General features: G+C 47.7%; 1 protein-coding gene and 1 pseudogene across 4 annotated transcripts; one reads left to right on the top strand and one right to left on the bottom strand.

Annotated features, from left to right (window-relative positions):
* The first annotated feature begins 182 nt into the window (after positions 1-182).
* On the top strand, positions 183-27,386 carry Rnf41 (ring finger protein 41). Of its 4 annotated transcripts, XM_038315006.1 has the most exons (8): positions 183-368; positions 4,473-4,655; positions 17,410-17,522; positions 22,989-23,260; positions 24,110-24,245; positions 24,589-24,692; positions 25,833-26,210; positions 26,555-27,386. In XM_038315006.1, the coding sequence occupies exons 3-7, from the start codon at positions 17,433-17,435 to the stop codon at positions 26,182-26,184; spliced, it is 954 nt and encodes a 317-aa protein (XP_038170934.1). In that variant the 5' UTR covers positions 183-368; positions 4,473-4,655; positions 17,410-17,432; the 3' UTR covers positions 26,185-26,210; positions 26,555-27,386. The 4 variants fall into 4 exon arrangements, with proteins under 4 accessions (XP_038170934.1, XP_038170937.1, XP_038170936.1 ...); XM_038315009.1 differs by having other exon boundaries at positions 23,049-23,260; positions 25,833-27,386; XM_038315008.1 differs by having other exon boundaries at positions 23,046-23,260; positions 25,833-27,386.
* On the bottom strand, positions 10,227-10,323 carry LOC119803759 (annotated as a pseudogene).

Here is a 27,386-nt window from a genome sequence, read left to right as displayed (position 1 = left end):
ACACAGTCCTCCCTCCCAAATGGCTATAAAGCCCCAGCTGGGGTCCTGAAGGACTTCCGGCCCCGAGCGGAGGCCTAGCTAGCCCAGGTCCCGCGCAAGCCGCTCGCTAGGCGCATGGGGTCGCCACCGAGTTAAACAAAGGGGCGGGGCTTGGTGACGGGCTTCCGCCCCGTTGCGTAGCAGCAGTGGGCGTGGCAAAGGGTTAGTCCAAGACAACCAGGAGTGGTCGGAACCCTCTTCCCCATCCTTCCCTTCCCCTTCCCCTACCGGGAAAGGCTGAGACCCGGCACCCAGGCTACCCCGCGGCCGCCGTGGCCTCAGCTCCAGTCTGGCCCCGCGTCCGGAGAACCCAGGCCGCGTCCAGAGCGGTGCGTAACGCGCCTGAGCGAGCTTCTATCCCTGGGTGTGGGAGGGGAGGGGAGCGGAGGGGGCGAGGTCCCAGTGGATTGGCGCCTGGGTCGGAGGTGCCGGGGGTCGAGAGGAAGGGTGGAGAGGAGGCGGAAAATGGAGGAAGGGAGCTAGCTCGGCTGGGAGGAGTCGGTGGTGAGCTGGGGGCTCTGGAGCTTGGGAAGGTCTTTTGGAGTAGGGAAGCCTTGGAAGTGCGGGAGTGGCCTTGTGCTGGCCTGAGGACCGGGGAGGAGCAGACGGCTCAGGCTAGGGGACAACGTGGAGTTTAAATGGCAATGATTGACGGGCCAGGAGGCGAGGAAGGGAACGTTCTGGGGGCTAGCCTTGGCAGGAACCGCGGAACCCAAACCTCCGCCCTCCGAGCGCCATAGCTTGGCTTCTTTCCCATGCCTTGTCTTTGGCAGCCTTGTCTTTCTCTTTTATTCCTTCGCCGCTCCTCTCCCCTCCCACCCCTCCGTGGAGGACTCTTACATTCCTTACATCCTTGCCCCTGAATGATTTGCAGCTCCGCTCTCCTGTCTGCACGATCGTCTACTCACTTTATACATTGGGAAGCCCACCCCAGCCCAAGGAGGCAGAACAGTTGGTGGGTAGAGAGCAGGGAACAGGAGAAAGAGCCGAAAGCAAGAAGGATTGAGCGTGTTTTGGATTAGCATACACTTTTCCTACTAAGAAACTAGCTTCATCTCAACTGGTAGCAAATGTGGCGGTCACGAAGGCCACTGTTGTCAGAGCCTGACCTGTGAGAATCTTGGCAGGTACTTCTTATTCAATAGTTTTAGCTAATAACAGAGTTGCTGTCTGCTAGTATTTCCCCAAGAACGGATGGAATTGAATAGCGGTAAGAGGAGGTGAAGGGTAAGAGAAGGCATTGGTACCGCTCTGTCTCCAGTAGACCCCGTGGCAGGGCCTGCTTCCCAGTAATTAAAAAGAAGGAACAAACAATGTCATACATTTCCTCTTGTCCCTGTAAATGTATTGTTCCTTCCTGTTGCCACAACTAATAGCAGTCTAGAATCTCCTTTTATATTCATTATCTTGTTTGATTTCTGAGGTAATATGTAAGATAAGGCAAGTGTCACCATCTCTGACAGTTGGAGAGACTGAAAACTAAAAGGTTACAATGGCTTATCTGAAGTTGTCCGGTTGTCTGGTGGCAGAGCTATGGCTGGAATAACCCCAGACCTCGCTCCGGGCTCTCTGCTTGGTCTACAATCTCTGGTCCGGTTTTCCCTGTGCGGGAAGCTTTTTCGTTTCTGGATCTGAAACTTGACCCTAGGAGACTGAGTATAGCCAATAATCCCTCTTCCTGGAAGCATTTTTTGAGGTCCAGGTGCGTGTGCCAGATTGTTGGGAAATGGGGTATTGTGCAAAGGAAGGAAGCTTTCCGTCTTCCGTGTTATGTGTGTGTTTCAGGGGAACAGGTAGTGGAGAGGAGCATCAGCTCTCACACTCTCTTCTGGGCCGCCGGGAAGAGACAGGGCCAGGTTTTACCCTTCGTCTCTTCATTGGAGAACACATGCCGGAACTGATGAGCAAATGTTCTGTATTCAGGAGATGGAGACTGTATGTTCTGCATTGAAGTCACCATCGCTGGGTGGTGGTGGCTCACACCTTTAAATCCCAGCACAAGAGAGGGAGAGGCAGGCGGATCTCGAGGCCAGCCTGGTCTACAGAGCTAGTGCCAGGACAGCTAGGGTTACACAGAGAAACCCTGTCTCAAAAAACCAATAATAATAAAATAAAATAAATCTTTATCCTATTTCATCCCAACATAGCCCTTGACCTATTGATACACACATCATAATGATGCAAGTAGTATGATTAGTAGGAGTTTGGCTAGTATTCCTGTCTGTCGCTGAATGGACTTGGTTCCATCTCTGAGGCATGCCTCTAGTCAGCTCAGCCCCGCTACTCTAACCTGCCAAGTTGCCCACCTTGGAACACCACCCCACGTTTCCCTCCTTACCAGTTGTTTGAGAAAGGGTCGACCTACCTGTAGCCCCTGCTGACCTCGAATTTGCAGTGATCCTCCTGTCTCAGCCTCCCAGGAGTTGGGATTCAGGTAGGAGCTGACTTTTGAGTACCATCTGTTTCCTCAGCCCTACCCTTCTCTCCTTTTCTAAAGCCTGATTTCCTTCAGGAGTATTTCCCAGTTTGCACCTGTAGCAGCATTCTTGGGTGTCTCTGTCAAATAATGTTCTCCACATGGAAGGCGGGGCCTGGATGCTTTGGGTTTTGTTTTTGTTTTGTTGAGGACAGGGTGTCTCTGTGTAGCCCCGATGTCCTGGAACTCACTCTGTAGACCAAGCCTATCTCAAACTCACAGAGATCCGTCTGCCTCTGCCTCTGCCTGCCAAGTGCTGGGAGTAAAGGCGTGCACCACCAATGCCTGGCTGCGTTTTGAAAGTTTTAATTTTTTTTCTTTGAGACAGGGTCTCATATAGGCCAGGCCGACCTTGAACTCCCAAACTCCCAAGTGCTAGGATTACGGTGTGAACCAGCATTTCTGCTTTGGCCTAATTCTGTCTTATTGAAAACTGGGTTTGGACACATTTTAGAAATAGACTTCTTGATTTATTGAGACAGGGTCTGTGTGCTCTCCAGGCTGGCTTGAAACTCAGTGCCTTCCCACTCGAGTCCTGGCATCCAGGCATGCGCCACCTTGTCCAGCTCAGGGTTTTTTCTGTGGCACTAAGGATTGGGTCCCAGTGCCGGGTAACACCAGGCAGTGCAAATGTTCTCCTGCTGAGCTGCATCTCCAGCCAGCAGTTTTGTTTTTGTTTTTGTTTGAGACAAGGTTTGGCCATGCAACCTAGGCTGGTTTGGAACTTGCTATGTAGCTGGAGCTGGCCTCGAACTCAGAATTCTCCTACTTCACCTTCTGAGTGCAGGGATGACAGACATATGAGTTACCAGCCATGGTCTCCAGAATTCTTTTGACAGGAAATAATTTGTGAGAAAGCACTTTGCAAATATTCGAGGGTAGTACAGGGAAAATAAGGATTCATACGCTGAATAAAGTAGTATAAATACAGGGGCTGGAGAGATGACTCAGTGGTTAAGCATACTGACTGCTCTTCCAGACTACCAGGGTTCAATGCCAAAACCTACAAGGCAGTTCATAGCTGTCTGTAATTCCAGTGAAGTGGATCAGTTCCAGGATCAGGCACAGTGTGATGCACAGACATAGGAGGCTGTACTCCCATATATAAAAAATGAGATAAAATAATTTTCTAAAATTAATGTGTATGTATATCACCATCAGCCAGTTCCAAAATAACTACACAGAGACTTAATATTAATTATAAATGCTCAGCCATAGCTTGTTTATAGCGCTTATAGCTCAACCCATTTCTCTTCATCTGGTGCTGCCCCGAGGCTCATTTACCTCATCTGCGTACTTCCCATCCTGCTTCCTCTTTGTCTCGTGGCGTGTCCTACAATTCTGCCCTTCTCCCCAGCATTCTCTCCGCCCCAAAAGTCTTGCCTCGCCATCAGCCAGTCAGCTTTTTATTAAACCAGTCACAGCGAGATATATTCACAAAATGTAAAATAATAGTTCACGTGGGTGCGTGCGTGCGTGCGTGTGTGTGTGTGTGTGTGTGTGTGTGTGTGATGGTCTCAGGTACCCCTTGAACTTTGCTCTTCTTGCCTCTACTTCCTGAACACTAAGATTATAGGCCTGCATCACTACCCCCTCCCCCAGTTTATGTGGTGTTGGGATGAAGTTCATGACTTTGTACGCGCAAGCAATTGACCCCTGAGCTACAGACTCAACGCTCCTTTTTCTTTTCCTATATATTTTTAAATAAATCTTGCCTCTAGTAGCTTCGCTTTCTACCTTTGCTGCTGTTGCTTTCCCTCCACTCGCTGTGTTTGACTCTACTAGACCAAGTCCCTCGTTTGTAGAGTGGTACAGAAACCTGCAGCCCTGAGAGGAGTTTCTTATCTGCCACCTGGGTGCCCCGCCCACCAGGTCTCCACATATCCCATTCCCCCCTACTGTTAAATGGCAATCATTCCCCTACTGACATTTTTTTCTTCCCTGTTCCTTTTAATAGATTGTTCCTGATTGTGACATCATACCCACCCCTTGGCCATGAAACTTGTCACTAGGAAGAAAGGCTCAGTTGGAGAATAGCCAACAAGATGGGATCGTTGGAGCATTTCCTGAGTGGCACAGAGCGGAGGCATCAGGGGGTTGGAACCTTGTAAACAGGGAACCTGCCCCCACCACCTGGAAGGTAAACAGCCTGGATTTGGAATCTCATTTCAGACTTGCTTCTTTTCTCTGGTGAAGATTCCTCCTGACCTCCAAAACCTGGTTCCCTGAAGCTTTCTGCGAATGTATGCTATCCTATTTGTGTCTCTAATTTTGTTGATAGTTTTTTTTTATTGATTTTTATTGAGCTCTACATTTTTCTCTGCTCCCCTCCCTGCCTCTACCCTCCCCACTTCAACCCTCCCCCAAGGTCCCCATGATCCCAATTTACTCAGGAGATCTTGTCTTTTTCTACTTTCTACTTCCCATGTAGATTAGATCTATGTAAGTCTCTCTTAGTGTCTGCATTGTTGTCTAAGTTCTCTGGGATTGTGGTTTGTAGGCTGGCTTTCTTTACTTTATGTTTAAAAGCCACCTATGAGTGAGTACGTGGTAACTGTCTTTCTGTGCTGCGTCACCTCAGTCACTGTTGATAGTTTTATTTCCTTCATTTTGTGCTCTCACTGGGTTATACCTGTGCCGTAGTGAGAAGAGAGTCGTGCTTTCTCTTTCTCCTACAAGTCTCAGTTGGCAAGAAGATTGTATGCTTAGGATGAAAGGAGATTTGGATTGACCACACAAACAGTTCTGTGAGCTGCTGGACAGCTGGGAGTCCCTGCTGTCTTTTGAAGCCTGGCAGGCCTTAAATCAGACATTGATTGGTTCTTAAAGAACTGTAGGCCCAGCCCGGCAATGGTGGCACACGCCTTTAATCCCAGCACTTTAATCCCAGGCAGAGGCAGGCGGATCTCTGTGAGTTCGAGGCCAGCCTGGTCTACAAGAGCTAGTTCCAGGACAGGCTCCAAAACCACAGAGAAACTCTGTCTCGGAAAACCAAAAAAAAAAAAAAAAAACCCTCTAGAGTAATAACTATACTCTGAGAAGCCAGGTAGCCCTGCTCTGCCACCTCATAAAGGGGGAAACTGAGTTCTGAAGAATTTCAGTTTACAGTTTCTCCTGCTATAACAGGAAGCTGCTTCTGTAAATGGAGGTTTCTCTGTTCTAAATAATCATCCAGAGACTTACAAACAGTTTTTCCTATAGCTCAGGCTTATCACTAACTAGCTCTTACATTTAAATTAACCATTCCTATTAATTCACGTATTGCCATGTGGCCATGGCCTTACTGGTCTGCTGGCATCTTATTTCTTGAGAGGTTGGCTTGTGTCTCTCCCAACTCCACCCTTCTTTCTCCCTGTATTTAGTTTGACTTTCCTGCCTTGCTATAGGCCAAAGCAGCGTTTATTATCAACCAATGAAAACAACATATACTCACAGCATACAGAAGGATTTTCCCACAGAATTTTAGCCTTTCTGTCTAATCAAAAATAAAAGTTTCGGGGCTGGAGAGATGGCTCAGTGGTTAAGAGCACTGACTGCTCTTCCAGAGGTACTGAGTTCAATTCCCAGCAACCACATGGTGGCTCACAACCATCTATATGAGACCTGGCGCCCCCTTCTGGCTTGTGGGCACACATGGAAGGAATGCTGTACACATAATAAATAAATATTTAAAAAAAAAAATTAAAAAAAAAAATAAATAAAAGTTTCAACTTTAATAGTGAAATTACAGACAATAAAAGCTATCAAGTAAGAATTACAGTTACTATATCTAGCCTATTTGTGTTAGGCAAAATTAAATAAAATAATTATCCTATTTTGGCGAGTTTAAAGTTTTATATCTAATTTACCTTATTTTATAATTAAGAAAAACTATAATTATAACTAACTAGTATTCAACTCCATTAAAGACCCAAGGAGGAAATAATATTACCTGAGTAAACAGGAAGTGCAAGCAAGTGACTTCCAAAAATATAAGAAATGACAGAAACAGCTGGCTGCCTGGACAGTCACCCAAGGATCCTCTGCAGTGTTGAGGCATCCATCTTTGGCCTACAGGCCTAGCATGTCTGAGAGACTTTTCTGTGAAGCAGGGAATTTTGAAGGACTGTCCTCCCTTGTCTTAGCAAAGTTCAGTAGTTCGTTGCCTTCTTGTTTCTGGCTGTTCCAGTTTGGACAGTAACTGTTAACAGTTGAAGCAAGGGCAGTTTCTTTGCCCACATGGCTAACTTTTGCTATAAAGAGAACAAATTTCACATGGAGTTTGTTTGCTGCCCATCATCTTCTCTGGAATATATTGGTGCTTCTAGGAGCAAATGTGTCTCACTGTCATGAAAAGTCTAAGTTATTAAAACATTTTAAATGCCATATTCTGTAGGTCTTTGAAATGTTTGAAGAATACCTAACTATCTGAAATAATTCTTTTTATAACTAGGAAACCTAACTAACATGGCTTTAACTTTGACTAACTGTATTTTTGTAAATCTGTATTTCTTCCTTTTTTAAATAAGATTTATTTATTTATTTACTATATGCACAGTGTTCTGTCTGCATGTATGCCTGCAGGCCAGAGAAGAGCACCAGATCTCATTACAGACAATTGTGAGCCACCATGTGGTTGCCAGGAATTGGTATCAGCTAGGGACATAGTTCTTATACTGTGGTCCACAATGAGGGACATGAACTATGAAGCTGCTCTTGACTCTGTTTATGTGTCTAGAACCTCTTTTAAACTCTTTTAGGTATTCTCTGGACCCATGTCCCACACTGGGTGCTGTATGTAAACAGAGGTTTGTCTGTTTCCACTGCCACTTCTAAATAAACACTCAGAGACTTAATACTGATTACAAACTGTTTGGCCTGTAGCTCAGACCTATCACTAACTAGCTCTTACATTTAAATTAACCCATTCTACTAATCTATGTATCACCACGTGGCCATAGGTTTTACTGGTCTGCTGGCATCTTATTTCTTGGATGGCTGGCTTGCATCTCTCCCGACTCTGCCCTTCTTTCTCCCTGTATTAGTTTGGCTTTCCCACCTAGCTATATTCTGCCTTGCTATAGGCCAAAGCAGCTTTTCTTATCAACCAATGAGAGCAACATATATTCACAGTGTACAGAAAGATTATACCACAGCACACTTCCTTTCAAGAGAGTTGCTGAGGAGTTCAGTTGGTGGGAAAGCTAAGTGCCTTTTGTAATATAATTGCCACTTCATGTCCATTTTTGTTCTATATTTTATATTCTCAATCACAGAATCATAGAAACCACAGAAGTGCTTTGGAAATTGCATAGCCAGGATGTTTTTGTCATATAGTGTAAGAAAACTGAGGTCCAGGGTAACACATTGGTCGGGATAGCATTAGACCTAAGGCTCAGACTCCGATTTGGTGGTGGTTGTTTTAATCTATTACTAGTGTGGCTGCATGATGGCGTGTGTGGGCTGTGCCTTGGCACACGTGGAGGTCAGAGACGACTTTGTGGAATCGCTTCTCTCCACCTTTGTGAGGCTTCCAGGGGTTGAACTCAGGTCACCAGGATTGTATATCAAGCACCTGTAGCTGCTGCGCCACCTCACCAGCCCTCATCAGTAATGGAATGAAACCTAGGCAAGCTAAGCCAACAATCACTGAGCGCTGTCTCCAGCCCTGAGCAGCTTTATTTTCTGTTCTTGAACCAGGCTACTTCATTCCATAAAGTAAGGGTTCTGGTGGTGAGCACGAGTGTTTGACTTGAGATGCTGACGAAAACCAATGAAGTAGAGACTGGCTATTTTAAACTGAGTAGTTAGCATTAGGTTATCTCAAGTCCCTTTTGTATGTAAGGATTAATGCAAGGGAACGTCACTTCTTTCTAGATCTGTTTATTAGGAGACAGTTTATAGCTTGCGTTTCCACGCTGCGGCACAGCCGCACAGCTCTGGAGCTGGTCTGCTTGGCTTTGGTTGAATCTGGTTTGACCACCAGTTTGTCCTGTGATTCCGGACAAGCTTTTTAAATTCTTTGCCTCTGTTACTCATTAAAACGTGAATAATGATAGTGTCTACATCATAGTTGTCTAGGATTAGTTAATAGGCTAAAAGTGCTTAAAATCATGACAGACACATAATAAAGGTCAATAAATGTTGGCTTTGTCATTCATCAGTACAAATAAAACATGATCATTCTGTGTTTGCTCTCTGAGACCCTTCGCCTCTCCCCAAACAAACAAATCCCAAGCCATTATCACTGTAGGAGAGGTAGGGCAAAAAACAATAAAACAAATGTCAGTGAAGTTTTCTAACATTTAAAATTACTATTGTGTGCATATATGACATATATACTAAAAATTCATGTAATGTTATGTGTGGGGCTTTTTTTCCTGTGCCCTGTGTACATGTAGGGCCAGTGAATGGCAGAAGACAGCTGGCATTGGAGTGGTTTTTAGCCACTGTGTGGGCTCTGGGAGGAGAGCTGGGGTCCTCTCTAAGAGCAGCCAGTGCTCTTAACCGCTGAGCCCTCTCAGAGTGCCCCAGACACACCAGCCAGTTTTAAGTGTGTTTTAATTTTATGATCTCCTGGAGCTGGGGTTAAAGGCAGCTTTGAGCTGTCTGCTGTTGGTCCTGAGAGTTGAACTCTGGCCCTATTTGAGCAGAATGAGCCACCTCTCCAGTCCCAGATAGTCTACTTATTTATGTATTTGTTTGGTTATTGTTATTATTGTTTTTGAGTTAGGGTGTCACTGTGTAGCCCTGGCTAGCCTGAAATTCACTATGTAGATTAAACGGGTCTTAAACTCTCAGAGATGTGACTGCTGAGTGCATGGATTATTATTTTTTTTTTTAATTAAAGACTGTATCTCGTGGTCCAGACTGGCTCATACTCTATGTGGTTGAGAATGACCTTGCGCTTCTCATCATTTTGTAAGATTAGGTGTTTACCACCATACCTGGTTTAGTGCTGTTGAGGCTCAAACTTGGAGCTTGCTGCGTACTAATCAAGCCCTCTGCCAACTGAGCTACGTCTCCAGCCCTAAATACTTGACGTTTTTAAAAGCCATGTCTGACTGTATACTCAGGGCTTGCGTGAAATTCATCAGTCTGCCTCAGCTTCCTAAATGCTGGATTGTAAGTTTGAGCCTCCACTCACCTATCCCCTAAGCCGGACCACCTGAGTCCAATCTAGGACCCACATGGTGGAAGGAGAGAACCAACCTCCGTACGTTAGCCTCTGTCCTCCACACTCAAGCTATGGCGTGCATGTGCCCGCCCACACACACACACACACAAATACTGATTAAGTCTTCCAACTCTGGGACGGCTAGAGTCAGTAACGTGCCCACCAGACAAGCGTGAGAACAGTTCTGATCTCTGGCAGCGATGTCAAAGCCAGGTATAATGACTGAACTTTGCCCCTACCCTAGGGTCTGCTGGCCAGACTAGCCCGTCTAGGTTCATTGAAAGAACTTCTCTCAAAACTTAAGGGTGGAAGAGATGGTTCAGTGTTTCTCAGCACCCACATGGTGGTTCACAACACTCCGTAAAGCAGCTCCAGGAGGCCCAACACCTTCTTCTGGCCTCTGCATACTGCATGCATGTGGTACATAGATAGACGTGCAGGTGAGACCTAGTACACATGGCCAAAATTAACTGATTAGAAAACAACATAAGGCAGAAAGACGCTGATGCTGACCTCTGCCTCCACCATATACGTACACGCTGCATCCTCACACACTAACAATTAAAAAAACACTTCATAGTCCTTGCATAGGGCTCTGCTAATCTTCTCTTTATTGTTCCAATTTTAGTATATGTGCTGTCAAAGTAAGCATAAAAAGTTTTCTAACTTTTTAGATTTTCTAACTTGATAGATTTGTTTTAAAAACAATTTCATAGGTGCATATAATGTGTTTTGATTCCTCCACCACCTTCCCTCCCTACTACATGGGCTATTTTTTTTATTTTGTTTTAAATTTATTTTTAAGCCGGAGGGTGGTGGCGCACGCCGTTAATCCCAGCACTCGGGAGGCAGAGGCAGGCGGATCTCTGAGTTCGAGGCCAGCTTGGTCTACAAGAGCTAGTTCCAGGACAGGCTCTAGAAACTACAGAAGAAACCCTGTCTCAAAAAACCAAAAAAAAAAATATTTTTAACTGGGCATAATAGTGTATACCTGTAATTCTAAGCAGAGGCATGTGGATCTCTGTGATTTCTAGGTTAGCCTGGTCTACTTAGTGAGTTCCAAACAAAACAAAAACATTATTTTGTTTGTAAGGTGTTTTGCCTGGGTGTATGTTTGTGTACCACATGTGAGCGTGGTACCCATGGAGGACAGAAGGTGGTGCCTGATCCCATGGAACCTGCACCTGCTTCAGGAAAAAGATTTGTTTCTGCACTAAAAGCAGAGCTTTAACTGCAGCAGTTTGTTTCAGGAAGAGTTTGGCAGCTGTGCAAACTTCCAGTCATGAGGGGAATGCAAGACTCTATCATAGTCAAGGTTTAAGACCTAGGAGTGTCACTCAGCTGTATAGAACTTCAGGGCCACCCCCAGCCCTGTATAAAGTAGGCCTCAGGCATGTGCTCGGCATCCTAACCAGGGAGGAGATGCAGGAGGTCAGAAGTTAAATTTGCTGGTTTGCCTTTGTACCCTCTTACAAGTTAAAAACAGAGAGCTAGCTGGTCCTGGTGGCACGTGTCTGTACCCCAGAACTCAGGAGACAGAAGAAAGAGGATCAGAAATTCAAGGTAGTCCACTACAGAGCCAGTTCCTGTGTATTCCATGAGACTCTGTCTTAAAAGCACAGCAAAAGGTCAGGTGGTGGCACACACCTTTAATCCCAGCACTCAGGAGAGTGAGACAGATGGATCTGTGAGTTCGAGGCCAGCCTGGTCTACAGAGCGAGTTCCAGGACAGGCTCCAAAGCTACAGAGAAACCCTGTCTCAAAAAACAAAAACAAACAAACAAAAAACAGCAAAAGGGCTGGAGGGATGTTTAAGAGCACTGGTGGTTCTTCCAGAAGACCTGGGTTCAATTCCCAGCACCCACATGGTGGCTCACACCTGTCTCTAACTTCAGGATCCAGTACCCTCACATAGGTATACAGGCAAAACACCAGAGCACATTAAAAAAGAAAAAAAGAAAAAAAGAAACCAAAAAGCAAACACACACATATACAGATACAAAACACTCGGCGGTAGTGCTGGCTTTACACAGACCTTTAGTCCCCCAGCACTTGGGAGCCAGAGGCAGGCAGATCTCTGAGTTTGAGGTCTACAGAACTGGTTCCAGGACATCCAAGGCTGCACAGAGAAACCCTAAGCAAAACACAAAATCCAGAAAATTGATCGTATCAATTCTTTTTTTTTTTCCCTTCTGAGATAGGGACTCACTATATAGGCCCTGGTTCTCTTGAATCTCACTGTGTAGACCAGTGAGGCTGGCCTCGAACTCCATGATCCCTCTGCATCTTGCTCCTGAGTGGTGGGATCAAAGGGTGTGCATCACCATGGTCAAACTCATACTTTAGGCATATGCACACTCAAAAGTCTCTTTGTACAATTATTCATCACCAAGGAAAAGTTGCAACCCAGTGCTAGAGACCCTTAGCAGCCTTGAGCTATGGGGCAGATAGAGTCACAGGCGTCATCCAGACTGGCAGTTCTGCTCTTGATCTGATTCCCTGAGTTCAGATAGCACTTCCTGGTGTTTTACCGCAAATAGCATTAGTCTAGTAGAGAAAAAAGGTTAGACAAACCCAAAATGAGTGGTATTCTTATTTAACTAGCCAGTTTTTTGTTGCTTGTTTTTTGTTTTGGCATTTCAAGACAGGGTTTCTCTGAGTAGCCCTGGCTGTTCTGGAATGATCTCTGTAAACCTGTTGTGTCTCCACTGGTGAGCCCAGCAATCTCTCATGAAAGTCCAATCTGAAGGTCACACAGACAGCCATACTTAATCTCTGTGTGACACTAAAGCTAAAACTAGTTAATGGGGGGAGAGAGGGTGCTGTTTAGAGGAGGAGGAGAATGAGAAAGGACCAGAACATTTAGTGTATGAAACTGTCAAAGAACAAAGTTTACGTTAAAAGGTGTTAAGTCTAAATGTTATTCTTGGAGTTTTTCCTCTAGAGATACCTATTTTTATTGTTTGTGTTTGCATGTTTTGCCTGCATGTGTTCTGTGCACCGTGTGTAAAGCCCCATGCTCAGCTACAATACACCCACTTACATGTTTTTATAGAGAAACGTACAAATGTGATTAAATATTAACAATTTGAGAATTGGCTGGAGCGATGGCTCAGTAGGTTAATGGCTGCTCTTCAGAGGACCTGGGTTTGTTTCCCAGCTCCTGCAGGGTGACTCAAGGTCATCTGTAACTCCAGTTCCAGAGGATCCACCACCCTCTTCTGGCCTTCATGGGCACCAGACATGCATGTGGAGGGCATACATACTACAGGCATGTGGAGGGCATACATACTACAGGCATGTGGAGGGCATACATACTACAGGCATGTGGAGGGCATACATAGTACAGGCATGTGGAGGGCATACATACTACAGGCATGTGGAGGGCATACATAATACAGGCATGTGGTGTGCATACATACTACATGCTGTGGACCTGGTCACCTGTGCATCAGAATCTGTTCACATCTGAGAGAGAGAGAGAGAGAGAGAGAGAGAGAGAGAGAGAGAGAGGAGAGAGAGGGAGAGAGAGGAGAGAGGGAGGAGAGAGGGAGGGAGGGAGGGAGAGGAGAAAGAGGAGAGGGAGAGCACATGAGAAGCACAAATCCCTCCCCACCTCTGTCCTTCCCTCCCCCCATTCTTAACCCATCAAGTATCAGAAAAAAACACGCCCATGTCAGGTCACCTCCAAATGTCATTAGCTAAACGGATCAAGCTCCTACACTTTCCTTTTCTAATTAAGAATGTTCTAATCCTCACATAAACTGTATATGATAAAAACAATCAAGTATTGTCCATAAGAAAGAAAAGATAATAACATAAACAAAACTGAAATTACAACCAACAAGAACAACATGAAGAAGCACATTCTAAATGTCCAGACTGTAGGTGACAATCCAATAGCTGTTCTCTTTTGAAGAGTCCAAGTTTTCTACCTAAAATGCCCTTAGCTGAGAGGATTGTAACTGTGACTGTCTAGTTAATAAGACAGAAAAGGGGAGGTGATGTGGGATGTCCCTTTGTATGCTGTGAATGCATTTTATTACCATTGATTAATAAGGAAACTGCTTTGGTCTGTTTCAGGGCAGAATATAGCTAGAAGGGAAATACATACAGAGATACAGGGAGAAAGAAGGCAAGTCAGGGAGACACCAGCAGCTTCTAGAGGAGTAAGATACCAGAACATTACTGGTAAGCTATGGGACACATGACATATACAGATTATTAGACACATGACATATACAGATTATTAGAAATGGACTAATTTGTGTGTAGAGCTAGCCAGTAAGAAGTGTGAGCTATTGGCCAAAAATTATAATTAATATTAATCCTCTGAATGATTATTTTAAAAGCGGCTGCAGGATCCAGTGGGCGGGAGAGAAACTGGTCCAGCGGACCGGGCAGGACAGAGAAATACTTCAGCTACACACCAAAACACATAAAAATAAATTTAAAAAATATTTTGAGAAGCCAGGCAGTAGTAGTGGCACACACCTTTAATCCCAGCACTCGGAAGGCAGAGGCAGGTGAATCACTGCATTCGAGGCCAGCCTGGTCTACAAGAGCTAGTTCCAGGACAGCTAGGACTATTACACAGAGAAACCCTGTCTTTGGGGGAAAAATTGAGAATCAGGATAAAATCAGTATAAGTCAGAATCATCAAAGTAAAAAGTTAAAAACATAACAATTTATGTTTATCATGGCAATCTCAGTGGACACCAGAGCTCTGGGTTAATTCTAACTGTAACAGTGTGCCAGGACACCTCTAGCACTTCCTCACACACCCGCGTGTTGGGACTAAAGGTGTCCCCCCCCCATGCTTGGTTTCTAAGTTAAGGGTTCACTGACAGAGAAGCCCAGGCTGGCTTCCAACTCATGATCCACCTGCCTCCATCTTTTCATTATTTGGACTACGCAACACTAAGTTGCTTTTGATTTCTGGCTGTTTTGTTATTTTGATCAGTGCTGAGTTCAAACCCAGGGTTTAATGCACGCTGGGCAAGCACTCTGTCCCCGAGCTGTGACCCATGCAGATGGCTTCGTGGTTTGCTTCTTGCTCTTTTATCTGTGTCAGAGGCCACATCTTCCTAAAGCAGTGGTCATCGGCCAGGGCTAGTTCTTTTCTCTCGGGGTCCGGAAAGGTGCTTGTTTGTCACACTTGGGGAATGCTGCAGACTTCTAGCGGCAGAGGTCAGAGGTCCTTAACATTCTACAGTGTGCAAGGCAGCTGCCCACACGCCTTTAATCCCAGCTCTTGAGAAGCAGAGACCAAGGCTGGTGGATGGCCCTGACTTCAAGGCCTGCTAGTCTGCAGGGTGAGTTCCAGGTCAGCCATGGTGGTTTACACGGAGAAACCCTATCTTGAGAAACTAAAAAAACAAACAAAAAAAGAACTTCCTAGCTCCAAGTTACTGTGTTCCTAGGCTGAGAAAATTGTTTAAAAGTTATCTGGAAAGTCAGTTTTGAGTCAACTAAGTAGCTTTCTTCCTTCCTTCCTTCCTTCCTTTCTTTTTGTGTGAGTGTACACTATAGGTTAGGAAGGTGGTTTTGTTCTTTTTTTGAGATGGGGTCTCTCTGGGTAGACTAGAACTCACTGTATCGCTCAGGCTGGCCTAGAACTTGTGGCAAGCCTCCTCTCTCTGCCTGTCCAATGCTAGGAATAAAGGGATGTGTCCCTACACTAGCTAGAAAGATTCTCCTTTCTGTAGTGTCGGGGATTACATGCACACATTCTAGGCAAGCAGTCTACCGCTGCATTACACCACCAATCTGCCACTGGGAAGATTTTTGTTTTTACTAAACTGTTATTTTTCATTTTTCTGTTATGCTGAGGATTGAACAGCAGTGGCTGTGCAGCCAAACACTCCTACTGCGTGAAGCATGACCCCTGACCAGCTATGTGCATGCATGTGAGCGTGTGTGTAGAGACCAGTGTTCCAGTTGTTCCCTTCCTTGTTTTCTGAGACAGGACTGCTCACTGAGCTCAGAGCTCACTGATTTGTCTAGCCTTGGGGCTCCCATCTCTGCCTCCCCAGCATGGTCCTCACTTAGAGCACCTTTCCTGAGCCGTCTCCCCAGTCTGCTGTTTCTGAGATAGAGTCTCACTGTGTAGTTTGTAGCTTGGAACTGTATGGAGCAGGCCGGCCTCCCAACTTGCCATGATCTGCCTGCCTCTGCCTCCTCAGGGCTGGGATGACAGGTGTGTAGTACCATGCCTTGCGACACACGGTTCTTAATCCATTCTCCCTTACAGGCTTCCTAGGTGATGCTAAAGTGTTGTTTTGCTTCTATATAAACGTTTTTAAAATTCAGGAGGCTGGAAATTACCAAAACATAACTGTCTAGTCACTTTCTGTTGCCGTGATGAAACACCGTGACCAAGGACAACTTAAGGCAGGGATTGTTTTGCCTTATGGTCCTAGAGGACGAGTCCGTAATGGTGGGGAAGGCCTTGGGCGCTGGCAGGAATGGGAGCAGGTAGCTGATTCTTACATCTTTTATCCTCACACAGAGAAAGCGGAGGGGGGGTGGGAGCGGGGGGAGAGAGAGAGAGACAGACAAGAGGAGGAGGATACAGAGAGAGGGAATAAGAGAACGGGAAATGAGGTTGTGGCACCACCAACTGGTGACTGAGTGTTTAAATACCTGAGTCTGTGGGGCACATTCCTCATTCAAACCACTACAGACCTCATGTATGTACTATGGCATGTGTGCCCCCATCCCACACACAATAATAATAAGTAACAAAATAAAATTGGATGGTCTGACTCTGAGTCCCTGAGAACTGACTCATCTCTTCAAGGCCATCACAGGCTGATGGATCAGCAGCAACATCACGTGTTCAACTCAAGTCTGACCGGTCGGTCGGGTGGACAGAGAGGCCGTGGACAGTGCTCAGCCTGACTTCTCTGGGTCTGACCTTTGGGAGCTCCAAGGCAGCAGAGCAGCTCTGCTCTTCACTGTCCCCGTCACAAGCATTCGTTCAGGTTCTCACCGTCACCTACAGTTTTCTGTCTCCAGTCATTCCCCTGTTGGCACAATGGGGTTTTTTTGGTTGGTTTTGGTTTTGGTTTTTTGAGAAAAGGTCTCATTATGTAGCCCTGGCTGTCCTGCAACTGACTCTGTAGTCCAGACTGGCCTTGGACTCAGAGATCCGCCTGCCTCTGCCTCCCCTGTGTTGGGAGTAAAGGTGTGCGCCACTGTACCCAGTGATTGTTTTTGATGTTGAAGGTTGAATCCGGGGACTCATGCACAGTAGGCAAGCCCTCTAGCAAAAAGAGACGTCATCAGCTCCTTGTTAAACCTTTCAGTGACAGCTCGTGGCCTTTGTGCTGGAGCCCAGATTCCACATGGACTTCCTGGCGGCCTGGCCTTTGCTGGCTTGTTGAGACTGTGTCTTGACAGTTCTTTGTGCACCTCAGGCCCGCCTTCCACCTAGCTAGCTCTGACTGCCCTGAGGACACATTTCTGGAAAAACGTCTTAGAAACTCCCTTCTTCCAGCCTGGGCTGGGAGTCCTGTCTATCTAAGCCTCCAGTGACACTTGCATCGCATTGTAATTTTTGTGTGTGCTCATGTGATGTCTGTTCTCCCCTGGATTAGTCCTCGTATCCCTCGGGTACTAGGTTCTCAGTGAACGTCCATTGAATGAATGATGGGATTTGGCAGTAAGCCAGTGTTTTGACCACATCGATGCGGCTTTTTCTGAAGTGACCTCTTTTTCTTGTTACTGCTTCCAGGACCTGGGTTTCAGTGATGAGACATGGGGTATGACGTAACACGCTTCCAGGGGGACGTTGACGAGGACCTTATCTGCCCCATTTGCAGTGGAGTCTTGGAGGAGCCAGTACAGGTGAGTGGGTCGGGGGACGTTGACGAGGACCTTATCTGCCCCATTTGCAGCGGAGTCTTGGAGGAGCCATTACAGGTGAGTGGGTCTAAGGGCAGGTTTGTGGGGCAGCCTATGGCAGTAAAACCACCAAAGAACATACTCTTGAGGGATGGACTCCTGGGGATCCCTGTGTTTTTCTTCCATTCCTGCCCCCAGCAGAGCTTTGGTACAGAGGAGAATTTGTGGTTACAAGGAAAATAATGACATTCTGGAGTATATCTAGACCTGGGCCAGATATCCTGAGGTCATTTTGAGATATTTGTGGTGTACAATAATCAGCTGTGTATTTCTTTCCACAATGGCTTGGTAGTTGCTTTTCTTATAAGAACTCTAAGGTCTGTGTTCTGTCCACGATTGACCTCCTAGGCTTGTTTGATCAGTTTGTGCGGCACTCAGACAGCAAATGTTTTGTGTGCCCGGCTGTCTCCCTGAAACCTCTTTTGTCTTCCTCGAGTCTAGCATCTAACAGATGGGAACTCCATTTTCTTCCTGGGAGCTACTGGGAGGTTTGGTGGAGCCATGCTCTTTGATATGAAAGCTGCCAGGCCAATAGGTCATTTTCTCTACCAGCCCGACCAGGCTCTGAGTCATTTGTCTTCTCCTGGGATAGGTTGAGAAGCTCGGAATTGCCAGGCAAACTGTAATGTGAATCTCACTGACACGGACGTGCATGCGACATCATCCTCCATGAGCCTTGTTGCCCTCATTTTGCAAATACCAATTATACCTTTGCCACTTGGCCAACTGAGATGATACAATTCTCCAAACCAGGACACCAATTACAGTCACCTCATTGCTGCTTTTAGACACTTCACAGGGCTGGCTTCCCTCCAGACTGAGCTGACTCTTCCTCTCCAGTTTTCAGCCGCCGGAAGGAGCATAGTCAGGTCTACCACAGTGACTGTCAGTCCTGGAACCACAGTGGCTGTCAGTCCTGGAGCCAGAGCCCTTTTCTGGTCTTTGGAGTTTGTTTGGATGTGAGCAGCTGTCTGGTGGTGTCAGGAGGTCACGGGGTGTCCTGCTCCTTCCTCTGGTAGTGTCAGGAGGTCACAGGGTGTCCTGTTCCCTCCCGTCTTGGCAGGGCATTGTTTGCTCTCTGGCACTGTCATTTAAGGAGAGTCACTTGTAGAGATGAATGGTTGTTAGTGAGCCCAAAGTCAGGAGCCCCTCCCAGTGTTCCCCTCCTCAGGGAGTAGGCAGGTGGCCCTCGTGGTAGTCGGTTTGTTTCTAAGGGCCTATGCGCTTGTCTTACCATGGAACATTTACTTATTTATGAATGGGTGATACATTGAAATGATTTTGAAATCAAGCTGCAGCTGGAGAGATGTCTCAGTGGTTACGAGGACTCGCTGGTGTCCCCAGGAACCCAGACTGATTCCCAGCACCCGTCTGGTGGCTCTCTAGTGCTTTAACTCCAGCTTTCAGGGTTCAAAACCTCTGGCTTCCTCGGGCACCCACACTCACATACATGTCCCCCGCAGACACAGCTACACATGATTGAAAATAATAAAAGTAAAATTGTTAAAATAAAAGTCAGGGGGAAACTACCTTTTCTTTCGTGGTGGTTCTCAGTTAGGAACGGGGCTCGTGTCCGCTTCCCCCGGGAAGTACTGGGAAGTGCTGGGATGCAGGCTGGCTTGGGCCCAGGCCCTGTGCATGCTGCCTCAGTCTTGTCTAGCAGGCCTTGATTCCTTGCTGCCTTCCGTCCCCTTTGGCTCTTAAAATCTTCCCATCTCCTCTTCAGGATCCCCTGAGCCCTGAGTCGAGGGCTTTGATGAAGATTCCCATTTAAGACAGAGTTCCAAGGTCTCTCATTCCCTGTTGGAGGGGCTCAGAAGAGATTGTGTGAAAAATCTTTTTCCAATTACAAAAAAAAAAAAAAAAATCAGGGGGCAATAAAGATGGCTTAATAGTTAAGATCATTGGCTGAGCCTGGATGGTGGTGGTATAGGCCTTTAATCCCAGCACTTGGGAGGCAGAGGCTGTCTCGGCCTCCCTAGCTGAGAAATATACATACGTTCCACCCTGCCCAGCCTATAGATAGTAGTCTTTATTAGTTTATTTGGTATCTCTTTAGTAAAACTTTTTTTTTTCTTGGTGACAGGGTTTCTCTATGTAGCCCTGGCTGTCCTAGAACCTGATATGTAGACCAGGCTGGCCTCAAACTCCTAGCGATCTGCCTGCCTCTGCTTCCTGAGTGCTAGACTATAGTAGTGTGTCACCATGCCAGGCTTTAAAATGGGGGCAGTGTATCTCTGTGAGTTCGAGGCCAGCCTGGTTTATAAGCAAATTCCAGGTCAGTCAGGCCTGTTACATAGAGAAACCCTGTCTCAAAAAAACCCAATAAATAAATAAATAAAATTTAAAGAAGTATCTTCTAATGTAATTTAATTACATTTTTAAAAAATATTTTTATGGTTTATTTAATTTTATTTTATGTGCATTGGTGTGAAGGTGTCAGATCCCCTGCAACTGCATCTTCAGACAGTTGTGAGCTGCCATGTGGATGCTGGGAATTGAACCCGGGTCCCCTGGAAGAGCAGTCAGTACTCTTAACCACTGAGCCATCTCTCCAGCCCTTTAATTACATTTTTTAAAATCACATTTAGAGTGCGTCTGTGCATGTGCGTTCTCGAACACACTGGTCAGAGGACAACTTATGAAATTCAGTTCTCTACAACAGGAGTCCTGGGTACTGAACATGAGGTGCGGCAAGCACCCTCATCCTCTGAGCTCTCTCACCAATCCTTCTCTAGTTAGTGCCTTACAGATGACAGCAAGTGTTTAAGGGAAGCCAGGAATTTAGCTCTCTTGTTCTTTTTCTTTTTTGTGGTGCTAAAGATGGCAGCCAGGCTCTGTTCCTGCTGAGCAAGTTTTCTGCACTAAGCTGTATCCCCAGCCCGGTTTGCCCTTTCAAATGATCATCTGACTGATAGATGCAGCCTGGATAATAAGAGGCAAGAGAAACCAGTTGGAAGACATATTTAATAATTTAGGTCAGAGATGGTGTGATAGGAACTTGGAATGGGTTGGTAGCAATAGAAGGAGAAAAGCAGACAGATCTCGGGTTGTTCTTTTCTTAGAGACTTTGAGATGACCCAGGTGTGCTGGCACTGCCGTCCCTACATAGCTGCTTCACGGACAGGAGAGCCTACATGTGATGTGACTTTGTTTTGTGTGTGTGTGTGTGTGTGTGAGTGTGTGTGTGTGAGTGGGCATGAGTGTCCTCACCTGCTGAGCCGCCTGCCCAGCCCTGTCTTTGAGCCTGTGAGATGGATGGAGCACATTCCACACAAGCCTGATGGCGAGCCCAGTCTCCGGGAGCCACGGTGAAGGGGGCACTTGCACACCCAAGAAGTCAAAAGCTAACCTGACTTAAGTGCTGGCGCCCGTTGCTGAGTGCCAGAAAGTGTTGTCTCAGGGACCAGAGCACCAACTTTCTCAAAGAAATGAGTGTGTGTGTGTGTGTGTGTGTGTGTGTGTGTGTGTGTATATATATATATATATATATATATATATATATATTGTGGGGAGGTAGTTAGGAGGAGGGGTTGCTTTGGTTTTTGAAACAGGGTATGGTTATGGAATTCAACTAGCCTGGACCTTGAGATCCTCCTGTTAGGAGCCCGGTGTAGCAGTTGTAAGTCGGGAAGGTGGGACAAGCCTAAGGATAGCTTGAGGCTACATAGCCAAGTCTCTTACCTCTCAGGAAAGTTTTCCTGACTCTGGCTACTTGCTTTGTTGTTGGGTCTTTTGTTTTCCTTTCATGTCTTAAAAATATTTTTTATTTTTATTTACGTGTATGTGTGTGTCAGAGAGAGGGAGGGAAGGAGGGAGGGAGGGAGGGAGGGAAAGGAGAATTCCACATGTATTTAGAAAAGAAACTGTCAGAACCCCTGAAACCAAAGTTAGAGGTTGTTGTAAGCTGCCATGTGGGTGCTCGGAACTGAACCTGGGTCCTCTGGAAGAGCAGCCTGTGCTGTTAACTGCTGAGCCATCTCTCCAGCCCGTTTGTTTAGGAATTCCAGGGGACAGTTGCTTGTTTGTTGAGACAAAGTCTCACTCTGTAGACCAGGCTGACATGGAACTCAGAGATCCGCCTGCCTCTGCCTCCTGAGAGCTGGGGTTAGAGATGTGCGCCCACAGCTGGGTTGTTTTCTTACGTGTTTGTTCAGTGTGTTTGTACATGCTCCTGAATACATACGCAGTCCCTGGAACAGCAGCAGCTGGCAGGGCGCACACTCCACACATCAGGCTTTAACCTGCTGAGTCATCCACCAGCTCCATTTGGTTTCTGGGCTAATAAGATCTTGCCGTCTAGGGCAGGCACTCATGAGACTTCTGCCTGAGCCCATGCACGGCCACAAGCAGCGCTCTCTCTCTCTCTCTCTCTCTCTCTCTCTCTCTCTCTCTCTCTCTCTCTCTCTCTCTCTCTCTCTCTCTCTCTCTCTCTCTTTAAGATAGATTTCTAGAACTCACTTGGTAGACCTGGATGGCCTGGAACTCACAGAAATCCTCCTGCCTCTACCTCCTCTGGGATTAAAGGTGTGTGCCGCCACCACCCAGCTCTTGTACTCTTATTTCTGCTGTGGTTGGTGAGGTTTTGCCCCTCTAACTGCATCTGCATCCTCTTCAAGCCTGGGATCTGCTGTGGCCGCCTTGCCTTCCTCCAGACGTCTTAGCGATTGTTGTGTGTGCAGTCCTGTCAGCAATTAGTGATTGACCGCCTGTGTCATCGCCCCATTGTCCTGGCTGTTATTTATGTCTCTTACTCTTGTGTAACCTTGTTTATCTTGGCTCACAACTCATTTGTACTCTTAAACACAGAAGTAAGTCATATGCCTGACCCAAAAACGCCCTGCCCCAAATAGATCTATAATTTGCCATGACCCTGTGACCAACCCCTGGACCTCTGGGACTAGAACCTGCTCCGAGGCTTGACTGGCTTCATGGTTATTGTTAAGTAAAAATAATAAGAAAGGCAGCTCCACCGGCGCAAAAAATCCAATTAGGTCAAATCAAACCAAATCAAAATGCCCATCGTTTTATTAAGAATGATGCTCTCAGGTAGCTGAGCGCATGGCGGGAAAACAGAAAGGCAGGGAGCCCATGCAAACCCAGAACCACATGTTTTTCCTCTGAGAGCCCACTTAAATACCCTGTGGGAGTGGCATGCTGGGATTTGGAGTCCAGAGCAATGCAATTCCCAGGCCAGGGGGCTGGGATGGATGCGAGGGGCTGGAGGCTAGCTCCCAACTTAACAGTTAATCAGATCCAGGCTCTCAGCTCAGCGGCTTGGCTGGCTTCGTGGTTATCAGATCCAGGCTCTCAGCTCAGCGGCTTGGCTGGCTTCGTGGTTATCAGATCCGGGCTCTCAGCTCCTGATAATTCCCTTGTGTCCCTTTTGCGCCTCCCTGTCCCCTCTAGGCACCTCACTGTGAGCATGCTTTCTGCAACGCCTGCATCACCCAATGGTTCTCTCAGCAGCAGACGTGTCCGGTAGACCGCAGCGTTGTCACGGTCGCCCACCTGCGCCCCGTGCCCCGGATCATGCGGAACATGCTGTCAAAGCTGCAGATCGCCTGTGACAACGCTGTGTTTGGCTGCAGTGCTGTTGTCCGGCTTGACAACCTCATGTCCCACCTCAGTGACTGTGAGCACAACCCGAAGCGGCCCGTGACCTGTGAACAGGGCTGTGGGTGAGAGTCCCTCCCTCCACCCCGTTCAGATAAGGCCTTCCCATTTGCACTCCTGCAGGCAGGGACACTCTGACCTCCTCGGCTCCCTGCCCGCAGATCTCTTTCCAGCGATGGCCATTCTGCTCTTGTATTGTTAAAGAAAGAGGACAGCAGCCCTCTGATAACACTGAAGATGGAGGCACTTTACCTTCTCTCCAGGCCAATATCCTCTCTCTGTCAGGCTACCTGTTCCAGTTTCTAGCCTATCGTGTTCCCTTCTGCCCTATTTTCTGTCTGTGTGGGGTGGGAAATATTCAATTAAACACTGGTACCTGGAACAGCCATCCAGGACTCCCCAGAAGAAATACGTGTTCTGGTAGACTCCGCAGAGCAGCCTGACAGGACACAGCAGCTTCCCTCCTAATTTAGAACGGCATTCTAAGAATCGGGCAGGCTCTTAGAGGCTCAGAAGATGGGGTGGAGGTGGAAGAGGGGGTGGGGATGTGTTACTCCCAGTTGGTAGAGTGCTTGCTTTCCTGTCTATATACACAAAGTTGGGGGTGGAGGTGGGAGATCAGAAGTGTCGAAGTCATCCTTGGCACAAGTTGGAGGCCAGTCTGGCCACACGAGACCTTGTCTTAAGGTGTTGGTGGGGTCGTCCGGACACTAAGTCTTGATGGGTGGAAGTTCAGTACATGGGGCCAGGAGCGTTTGGGAGGAGAAAGCGAAGAGAGGAGGCTGGAAAGATTTTTGGCCGCGTGAGCAGCGGACAGCTCTCTCGGCAGCGCTCTGTCACAGAAGCTGAAGACGCCGTTAGCACGCATGTCCTGTTGAATAGCCTGTTCTCTCTTACCCCACTCTGGACTGCAGCCTGGAGATGCCCAAAGATGAGCTGCCAAATCACAATTGCATTAAGCACCTGCGCTCCGTGGTGCAGCAGCAGCAGACGCGAATCGCAGAACTGGAGAAGACATCGGCTGAACACAAGCACCAGCTGGCAGAACAGGTGGGGCCCAGAGAATGAGGGGGCATGCCTAAATAACCTCCTGCCCATCACAGACTCCCCTGTGAGTACCACAGCAGATACTCTGCCTACAGCTCAGTAGAGAACCAGCTGGGATGTCCTCACTTCCTACATCCACTCACGTCACGTCACTCAGTCACCTGACACCTGCGGAGTGCCTTCTCCACGAAGCCACTCTGCCAAGTCCTGGGGAGACAGCTGGGGTGGGACGGCCCTGCCTGTCCTCTCGTAGAGATTTGCAGACTGTTCCTCAGACATCCCAAGCACCCTCACTCTCAGATCGCTGTCTGGCCTAACTGTCCCCTCCGGTTGTCCTCCCCCACAGAAGCGAGACATCCAGCTGCTGAAGGCTTACATGCGTGCGATCCGCAGTGTCAACCCCAACCTTCAGAACCTGGAGGAGACAATCGAGTACAATGAGATTCTCGAGTGAGTGTCATTCAGGACGGGTGTGCAGTCTCTCACGCCATGGCCTGGCACCAAGGCCCCAAAGGAGGAAGAGCAGAGGAGGGCAATAAGAGAAATCGGGCAGGGCCACTGCTGGGTGGAGGACGGGCAGCAAGAGGAGCAAAACCCTCAGCTCCAGTACTGATCTCTTGTTCATTGGGGTGGATGAAGGAGGACCCCTACCTGAGGATACAGTTTGTCAGAGTCAGCTGAGGGGTAGCCCAGAGGAACCACACAGTGGTGGCGCATGCCTCTAATCCCAGCACTCAGGGAGGCAGAGGCAGGTAGATCTCTATGAGTTTGAGGCAGCCTGGTCTGCAGAGCAATTTCCAGAACAGGCTCCAAAGCTACAGAGAGAAACCCTGTCTCAAAAACAACAACAAAAAGAGGAGCGGAGGGGCTGGAGAGATGGCTCAGAGGTTAAGAGCACTGGCTGCTCTTCCGGAGGTCCTGAGTTCAATTCCCAGCAACCACATGGTGGCTCACAACCATCTGTACTGAGATCTGGCGCCCTCCTCTGGCGTGTGGACAGAATGTTGTATACATAATAAATAAATCTTTTTAAAAAAAAAAAAAAAAAAAAAAAGAGCGGAGAGGTAGGGTGTGTCCAGGGAAAGCATCTAAAGTGCGGGGAAACCCAGCAAGTGAACAGGGGAAGTTGAGGAGGCCTGCACAGCCGATAGGAAACCCAGCAAGTGAACAGGGGAGGTTGAGGAGGCCTGCACAGCCGATAGGAAACCCAGCAAGTGAACAGGGGAGGTTGAGGAGGCCTGCACAGCCGATAGGAAACCCAGCAAGTGAACAGGGGAGGTTGAGGAGGCCTGCACAGCCGATAGGCCCAAACTTTGAGTGTGAGTCTGGAGCGCAGAGGTGCTGAGCGGACACAGCTCTTCATCCAGCATGCTCCGGGGAGCAGGCACTGCAGTGTGCTAGGCACACTGGGACCTCAGAGAATAATAGTCTAGACTCGCGGGGCTGAATATGGTGAGTGATGGGAGCTGGACAGCACCAACTAGGGAAAGATTCGGGTTACCCCGCAGAGCGGGTAGTCATTTCTGTTAGGAGAAAAAGCCAAAGCAGAGGAAGGCATGATCTGGAATGAGCATCCCACCCTCTCCACAGATGGGTGAACTCCCTCCAGCCTGCTAGAGTGACCCGCTGGGGAGGGATGATCTCCACGCCTGATGCCGTGCTCCAGGCTGTCATCAAGCGCTCCCTGGTGGAAAGCGGCTGCCCGGCCTCTATTGTCAACGAGCTGATTGAAAATGCCCATGAACGGAGCTGGCCCCAGGGTCTGGCCACACTAGAGACAAGGCAGATGAACCGGCGCTACTATGAGAACTACGTGGCCAAGCGCATCCCTGGCAAGCAGGCCGTGGTGGTGATGGCCTGTGAGAACCAGCACATGGGAGACGACATGGTGCAGGAGCCGGGGCTTGTCATGATATTTGCGCACGGTGTGGAGGAGATCTGAGAGAGTGTGACCGGCTGATGGGAGAGGTAGAATGGGAAGCCCACTGCTCCAGTCACTGAGCCCTGAGTCCTCCCCTTTCCTATGCCACGGCTTGTAATTGAGCCACACACTCCCTGCTTTTCTGGCACGAAGGACCTTGGGGCACTTCGGTCAGCCTTTCAGTGGGTGAACCCAAATTCCTGCCTGTTGCCATATTCATTCCCCCAAATGTCTGTAAAGTTTCAGTCTGGGTGGAGAAATCCCCACTTCTGTATTCTCCTACCTAAGATCCCTGACTCCCAAACATTTTCAGAAAGCACAAAGACATTTGTTTTCCCTAGAGGATCAGGGCGGAGTGAAGAATCTAACTGTCCCTCTCCTCCGAATCCAGGGCGTCCGAGCAGGCGGGCTTGCTGCCTCCACGCAGTGGTGAGAGCAGCTCTGCAGGGCAGACAGCAGCAGGAGTGCCGAGGCTAACCACAGCCTCTTAGTAAGCAGCGAGGTCAGGACCCGCTTACCACTGACGGCTCTTGGGGAAGACTGGAGCTCTGTGCCGAGTGCATCCCTGTGCAGCCCCCTGGGAGCCGCGGCCTTGCTGGCCGTGCAGGCTAGGACGCTGAGATGCCCGCTGAACTCTCCTTTCCCACCATTTTCATAATTAGGGAAGGGCAGGGCTGGGGTGGAGGTTAGGCGCTGGGGCGGCTCTGCTGACCAGGACAGGCACTGCCTCTAGTGTCGCGTCCATGGCGCCTCCATAGCCCTCCCAGCCCTGCGACTGCAGCGAGTCTGAGTTCCTTCAACACTGTTCATATTCGCAGTCACAGATCCCTTCGTTACCCACTTTTGTTTTCCTAGAATGGCCTGATTATGGCTCTCCTGCTCTCCAGCCCGGCCACATTGTTGGCAATTTAATTTATTTACTTTTTTTTTTTTTTTTTTAAGAAAGGAAAAAAAGAAAAAAAAAATCAAAACTTAAAACCTTTTTTTTTGCTGCTCCTATTGTGGGGATTCCGGGTAGGGTGGGTTTGGGTAGGACCTGTTTTATATGTTTCTTTTCCAGCACAGTCTTTGGTCTGATACCTGCTGTGAACTACCCCCTCCTCACCCCACCCCACCCCTCCCCGTCACCCTATCTGAGACAATACCTGTGTCCCATGAAGAATTTGCTCTTACCCTCCTGATCTTGTGAAAACCTAGAATCGGCATATACATTTTGAAGGTGA

This window comes from Arvicola amphibius, chromosome 17 (genome assembly GCF_903992535.2).
Source record: "Arvicola amphibius chromosome 17, mArvAmp1.2, whole genome shotgun sequence".
NCBI lineage: Eukaryota > Metazoa > Chordata > Mammalia > Rodentia > Cricetidae > Arvicola > Arvicola amphibius.
This window is presented reverse-complemented; position numbering and strand designations above follow the sequence as displayed.

Excerpts from the sequence above, each read along its gene's own strand:
- Rnf41 (XM_038315006.1), top strand. The coding sequence starts at position 17,433 with ATGGGGTATGACGTAACACGCTTCCAGGGGGACGTTGACGAGGACCTT. Across the intron at positions 17,523-22,988 it reads TCTTGGAGGAGCCAGTACAG|GCACCTCACTGTGAGCATGC; the intron begins GTGAGTGGGTCG and ends TGTCCCCTCTAG. Across the intron at positions 23,261-24,109 it reads ACCTGTGAACAGGGCTGTGG|CCTGGAGATGCCCAAAGATG; the intron begins GTGAGAGTCCCT and ends TCTGGACTGCAG.